General features: G+C 50.3%; 1 protein-coding gene and 1 pseudogene across 2 annotated transcripts in view; one reads left to right on the top strand and one right to left on the bottom strand.

Annotated features, from left to right (window-relative positions):
• The window catches only part of VSTM1 (V-set and transmembrane domain containing 1), a 17,253-nt gene extending 11,364 nt beyond the window's left edge, over positions 1-5,889 (bottom strand). The window contains exons 1-3 of one of the 2 annotated variants that reach the window (XM_014528109.1): positions 5,687-5,889; positions 3,671-3,706; positions 1,417-1,701 (exon numbers count right to left, since the gene is read on the bottom strand). In XM_014528109.1, the coding sequence (XP_014383595.1) occupies positions 1,417-1,701; positions 3,671-3,706; positions 5,687-5,720 (355 nt within the window). In that variant the 5' untranslated portion in view covers positions 5,721-5,889. The remainder of the gene's footprint in view (positions 1-1,416; positions 1,702-3,670; positions 3,707-5,686) is intronic. The other variant, XM_014528110.1, reaches the window with a different exon arrangement.
• On the top strand, positions 2,911-3,557 carry LOC106723656 (annotated as a pseudogene).
• Positions 5,890-6,932: the final 1,043 nt, after the last annotated feature.

Below are 6,932 nucleotides of genomic sequence, written 5' to 3'. Positions count from 1 at the left end.
GTGGGGAGTGTGCAGGAGGCGGCTGATCGATGTTTCTCTCTCATCGATGTTTCTAGCTCTTTATCCCTCTCCCTTCCTCTCTGTGGAAAATCAATAAAATATATTAAAAAAAAATAATACATTCAGTTCTGTCGAATGGGATAGGAGTGCCATACGGTGACCTGGAGTCATCGCAGGCTTTATGTTGAAGAAGGGAGAGTGTAGGAGTGATCCCGATAGGGGAGGGGCACGTATAATGGTTTGGGATTCCCATTTTCATCAGAGCAAAAGTCATACATTCAGTTCTGTCGAATGGGATCAGAGTGCCATACGGTGACATGGAGTCATCCCAGGCTTTATGTTGAAGAAGGGAGAGTGCAGGAGTGATCCTGATAGGGGAGAGGCACATAAGAGAAATAGAATCACAGCTGTTTAATAGCCACTCACTATAAAGAAGAGATCTTCTCACAGACTCTTGGAAACTGAGGGAGGACAGGCCCTGGAGATAAGGCAGCCCACAGCCCAGATCAAGGACAGGACCTATTTGAAGGTCAGCGTTTGGGGCTCATCTTTGCAAGGACATGAAAGAAGGCAGACCCTGGCCCGGCCAGCGTGGCTCAGTGGTTGAGTGTCAGCCTATGAACTAGGAGAGTGATGGCGAACCTATGACACGTGTGTCAGAGGTGACACGCAAACTCATTTTTTGGTTGATTTTTCTTTGTTAAACGGCATTTAAATATATAAAGTAAACATCAAAAATATGTCTTTGTTTTACTATGGTTGCAAATATCAAAACATTTCTATATGTGACACGGCACCAGAGTTAAGTTAGGGTTTTTCAAAATGCTGACACGCCGAGCTCAAAAGGTTCCCCATCCCTGGCCTAGGAGGTCATGGTTTGATTCCTGGGTGGGAAATATGCCGATTGTGGGCACATCCCCAGTGTGGGTGTGCAGGAGGCAGCTAATTGATGATTCTACCTCATCATTTATGCTTCTATCTATCTCTCTTTCTCTCTCTCCCCTTCTATCTGAAATCAGAGAGAAACATGCTAATTAGACCGGACATCCTTCCAGACGACCTTCCGGATGAAGCTGGGGCTACAAGGGGAGCCCTGGTCCCGGGTGCCAGAGGGAAAAAAAAAAATCAACCAATGAATGCATAAATAAGTGGAACAACAAATCAACGTTTCTCCCCGTCTCTCTCTCAAATAAATAACTAAACATTAAAAAATAAAAATAAAACACTGCCCCACATCCACATCGTTAAGACCTACTCAGAGCCCTGATGACAGTCTTGTCCCCACAACCAGTCCCCATTTCCCTACACTTGAGGGGTGGCACCTGTCTGTTTCCTGGATTCCTTCTTCCCTGCCGGGTCCCATCACAGGACAAGGAACCTGTGCTCCCAGGAGAAAAGCCAAGGCTGCCTGCTCACCTGTGACCTGCAGGTGCAGGTGCTCGCTCTTCTCCGACCACCCGTGGGAGCCCGTGGTCTTGTAGGCACAAAAGTACATCCCGGCATGTTCAGGCTGCAGGTGCGTGAGGAGGAATTCAGCATCGAGTCCCGCTGAGCTCTGCTCCCGCCTGTACCCAGGGTCCTGCCACTTCCCCAGCATGAACGTCACATTCTGCAAGTGACCCTGGCACTTCAGGGTCACGTTACCACCGCGTCCAACCATGGAGCCCGGCGAGGCGTGGAGGGAGGGCCTGGGGAGGGTGTCTGGAAAGAATCCAGCATTCGTTAGACTGTTTATCTTTTCTATTTTAATTTTATTTTTCAATTACAGTTTACATTCAATATTTTAGATTCGTTTCAGGTGTACAGCATGTGGTGAGACAATCATATATTTTATTTGACTCTCATTTCTTTCTTTTTTTAAGAATAGCTCATTGATTCCTAGAGAGAGAAGGAGAGAAACATCAATGTGAGAGCACAACATGGATCGGCTGCCTCCTGCACACCCCCCACCGGGGATCGAGCCCACAACCTGGGCAGGTGTCCTGACTGGGAATCCAACCAGCAACCCTCTGGTGCAGGGATGACATACAACCAACGGAGCCACACGAGGGCTTGACTCTTTATCTTGATGACCATGAACACTCTCTTGGAATTCAGAGGATTAAAGGGAAAAGGTCATATGACTCAGCCATAAGAAAAAGAATGAGAACTTGCCATTTGCAACAACATGGGTGGGCCTGGAGGGTATTACGCTAAGTGAAATAAGCAGACAGAGAAAGACAAATACCTTAGGATTTCACTTATATGTAGACTCTAAAGACAAAATAAATGAACAAACAGAAGAGAAACAAACTCATAGATTCAGAGAACAGACTGACAGCTGTCAGAGGGGAGGGTGTTGGGGGACTGGGTGAAAAAGATGAAGGGATTAAGAAGTACAAACTGGCAGTCACAAAACAGTCACCGGGATGCAGAGTACAGCACAGGGAATATAGCCAGTAATCCTATATAATAAAAGGCCAGAGACTGTAACGGTGTCACAACCATAACGACCGTTAGACCAGAACCACCACGGCTCCTCGCTGGGCTGGCCCCACCACCCAGCAAGCGGTTAGGGGCGATCAGGCAGGCAGGCAGAGTGGTTAGGGGAGATCAGGCAGGCAGGCAGGTGAATGGTTAGGAGCCAGTGGTCCTGGATTGTGAGAGGAATGTCCCCCAAGGGGTCCCGGGTTGGAGAGGGTGCAGGTCAGGCTGAGGGACACCCCCCCCCACACACACACACACTGTGCACAAATTTCATGCACCGGGCCTCTAGTACTGTCATAACTATGAATGGCACCAGGTGGGGACTAGACTTATCGGGGGGAGGGGGGGTCACTTCATAAGGTATATAAATGTCTAATCACTATGCTGTACACCTGAAACTAATGTAATATTATATGTCAACTGTAACTGAAAAAAAAATATTTAAAAAAGAAATCATGAGCTCTTTGCCGCATCTACTGTAAGGATGAAGACCGTTCTCAGCAATCAGACTGTGGACATCCCAGAAAATGTGGACATCACTCTGAAGGGACGCACAGTTAATGTGAAGGGCCCCAGAGGCACCCTGCGGAGCGACTTCAACCACATCCATGTAGAGCTCAGTCTCCTTGGGAAGAAAAAGAAGAGGCTCCGGGTTGACAAATGGTGGGGGAACAGAAAGGAACTGGCCACAGTTTGTACTATCTGCAGTCATGCACAGAACAGGATCAAGGGTGTTACACCGGGCTTCCGTTACAAGATGAGGTCTGTGTACGCTCACTTCCCCATCAGCGTCGTTATTCAGGAGAATGGTTCTCTTGTTGAAATTAGAAATTTCTTGGGTGAAAAATACATCTGCAGAGGTTGGATGAGGTCAGGCATTGCTTGTCCAGCATCTCAAGCCCAGAAAGGTGAGTTGATTCTTGAAGGAAATGACATTGAACTTGTGTCGAATTCAGCTGCTTTGATCCAGCAAGCCACGACAGTTAAAAACAAGGATATCAGAAAGGTTTTGGATGGTATCTATGTTTCTGAAAAAGGAACAGTTCAGCGGGCTGAAGAATAAGATCTAAGTTGTCCAGCTATAGAAACACCGGGATGCCCAATGATTTGTCACACTTGTTTGTGAAACTATACAGATGTACAATAAAAAAAAAATCATGAGACTTGGGATATAAAAACAGAGTTTATGTGAAAGACAACTCACCATTCTTGTGCTCATCATCATAACCCAGACAGAGCCCTGGAAGAGAAAACCTCATGAGACAAATGATGTGCTTGTCTTGGAGTACAAATGAGGCAAAGAATGCTTAACTAATTTAAGAAATATGTATATATATGCATATTGATTTCATAGAGGAAGGGAGAGGGAGGGATAGAAATATCAATAATGAGATAGAATCAGTGATCAGCTGCTTCCTGCAAGCCCCCCACTGGGGACCAAGCCTGCAACCCGGGCATGTGCCCTGGCCAGGAATCGAACCATGACCTCTTGGTTCAACCACTGAGCCACGTCAGCCAGGTTTGACTAATTTGTTAAAGATCTGCTGTGTCCCTTGCAAGTATTTCCGTGTGTGTGTGTGTGTGTGTGTGTGTGTGTGTGTGTGTATGTGTATGTTTGTTTTACCTTTTATTCTCAACCCATTCTTTGTCCTTCAACAGAAGTTATGTTTATGGAGAGCCTTCCAGGAACCCTTTCGGATTGATTGCATTGGGAATTATAACAAAGCTTTTACGATTAGGACTTCTTTCGCCATCTAGAAATCCTTGATTCTTAAATCCTTGAACACTGACCTACATTTTTCTCTCATATTTTCTGGGATTGCAATGTTTATCCTTACCACTTACATACCTCAATGGTTATTTTTACCATGGCGTGTCAGAGAGGGTTTTCTCCCTCAATCACACAGAGAGAGTTTGTGGTACAGGAACTGAATATGGGGAGGATGAGGTCAGTCTCTGACTGCCCAGCTATTTTGTCCTGCAACTGGAGGTCCAGGGAATGGTGTCTACAGCCACCTCTGAAGTTCAAGTGTGTGGGGGAGAAGTATTACCCCACAGGGAAGGGCTGTACCCAGAAGGAGGAAGGAACTGGGGCAGATAAGTCCTGGTATCCTCTCCTCACCAAGGAGGAGCTGGGGCTCAGAGAGGTGGAGCTGTTGGTTCAAAGTTGAGAGCTCCTCTGGGCCCAACACAAGGTTATCATCTAGGTCTTCCTTTTTGCAGGCTGTTTGCATTATGTTCAAGTTGAAGATGATTAAAATCAGGTTGAGGATAGGAAATTTTCTTCTTTATTTTTTATTAATCCTCACCCAAGGATATTTTTTCATTGATTGAGAGTAGAAGAGAGAGGAAAAGACAGAGAGAAATATCCATGTGAGAGAAACACATGGATTGGTTGCCTCCTCCACGAGCCCCCACCAAGGGCCCAGGCCAGGGAGGAGCCTGCAACCAAGGTACCTGCCCTTGACCTGAGTCGAACCCTGGACCCTTCAGTCCCCTTCAGTCCATAGGCCCGATGCTCTATCCACTGAGCCAAACCAGCTAGGGCACAAATTTTCTTTCTTTTTTTTTTTAATTAATATATTTTATTGATTTTTTACAGAGAGGAAGGGAGAGGAATAGAGAGTTAGAAACATCGATCAGCTGCCTCCTGCACACTCCCCACTGGGGATGTGCCCGCAACCAAGGTACATGCCCTTGACCGGAATCGAACCTGGGACCCTTGAGTCCGCAGGCTGACGCTCTATCCACTGAGCCAAACCGGTTAGGGTAGAAATTTCCTTGTTAAGCACCATCCCCAGGCATTGTTCTTCCCTGAATTCCTGTTTTGTGCCCAAACTCACAGCTTCTCACACCCTGTGGACCCTGGCCCCTCCTATCCGCCAATGCAGCATTCATGGCAAGGCTGTGGTGTTTGGAGGGTGCATATTTGGGAGATCCCATCTGAGCTTGGAATTTCTCAGCTGGGTAAACAGAGGGCGTGGTCACCACCGCCTCTGAACCTGGGGTTCCTCATCGGCTGGTGCTAATATCAGAATGCAGGCCTGTGCACAGCCCACAAAACTCCGACCGGTGGCCTGTATCCCATACGCAGACGTCAGCCATCATTTCTGTGTTTGCCATGTTTCCCATGATACCCTCCTCTACCCCTCCCTCCCCCTTCTCCACCAGGAATTTTCTCACAGATCCAACCACATCCCTCCCGGTCCTGGAGACTCACCGAGGCAAAGCAGGGACAGGAATCCTGTGATCATAGCGTCCCTTTGGCCCAGACCGGGGTCCCGGCTTCCGTTTTACAGTTAAAGAAAGAAGGGGGGCCTGGGCTGACCCAAGCTCTCCCACTGCCCGCCGTGCCCCCAGGATGGGCGGGGAGACGTACCGCTCTGACCCTCCGGTTCTCCACACCACCTGGTGCACAGTTTCCTCCTCGCAACCCACTCAGGAAGCCAGATGCCCGCGATGACAACATCTTCCCCATAGATCCGGGGTGTGTGGCGACGGCTCCGCCCACCCCAAGATCCGTCTCTTCTTATTCGAAGTCCTGCGCAAGACACTTTCATTTTTGGAAACAGTTTGAGAGTCACACACAATAGAACATGGTATACAAAGTTCCCACGGTGCACTTGGGCCAAGCCTGGGCAGCAAAAGCAGGACGTATGGTCTCCTGCAGGCGAGCAGAGGTCACCAAGCCGCCCACCCCGCTCTGCGCGCGCATCCCCCAACACAGGCCGCCCCCCACGCATGCGCGCTCGGGGAGTCCAGAGCATGTGTGCAGCGTGCGCCTCCTGGAACCCGTGCACTGTCTGCACACCCACCCCCCACTTCCGTGTGCTCTGCGCGCACACCAACCCCAACGCACTACGCTTCGCACGCACGCCACGTTCCACAAGCCCGCCGCCTCCCAGGCACGCAGCTCCGCAATGCTTGCTCTGCAGGCACGTGCTCCCAGGCACGCTCCTCACGCACGACGTCCCCCAGGCACGTCCCCCAGGCACGTACGCAGCTCCCACGCACGCTCCTCTCGCACGAGGCCTTCTACACACCAATCCCAACACACGCTGCTCCCACGTACCCTCCTCACGCACGCCGTCCCCCAAGCGCTCGCCTGGCTGGCCAGTGGACTCGCGTTCTGGGAGCGTGCGATACGTCGTCGTTGGTCCGCAGCGTGCACGCAGCGTCCACCTTCTGGAATCTTCTATGCGCTCGGTCTGTGCACCTGCCGCGCCAGCGTCGCTTCTGGGAGAGGCCTGGGAATGCGGTCCCTGGGCCAGGGACCCCTCCCCGCTCACCCCACAGGGCTCGCTCGGCTCGTGTCCTGGTGAGGAAGCACAGCAGCTACAACCGTGAGTACCGCCGCGCTCAGCTGAGCGGGTGTCCCCGGGGAAGACCGTCGTCCCAGCCATCATGGTGCCGGTAGCTTCCGGTGGGCGTGAGGGTGGCCCGGGCACAGGGTGGAGGGCGCAGGC

Source organism: Myotis brandtii, unplaced genomic scaffold, assembly GCF_000412655.1.
Source record: "Myotis brandtii unplaced genomic scaffold, ASM41265v1 scaffold619, whole genome shotgun sequence".
Lineage (NCBI taxonomy): Eukaryota > Metazoa > Chordata > Mammalia > Chiroptera > Vespertilionidae > Myotis > Myotis brandtii.
Note: the sequence above shows the minus strand (reverse complement) of the source record. Positions and strands in the feature narration are given on the sequence as shown.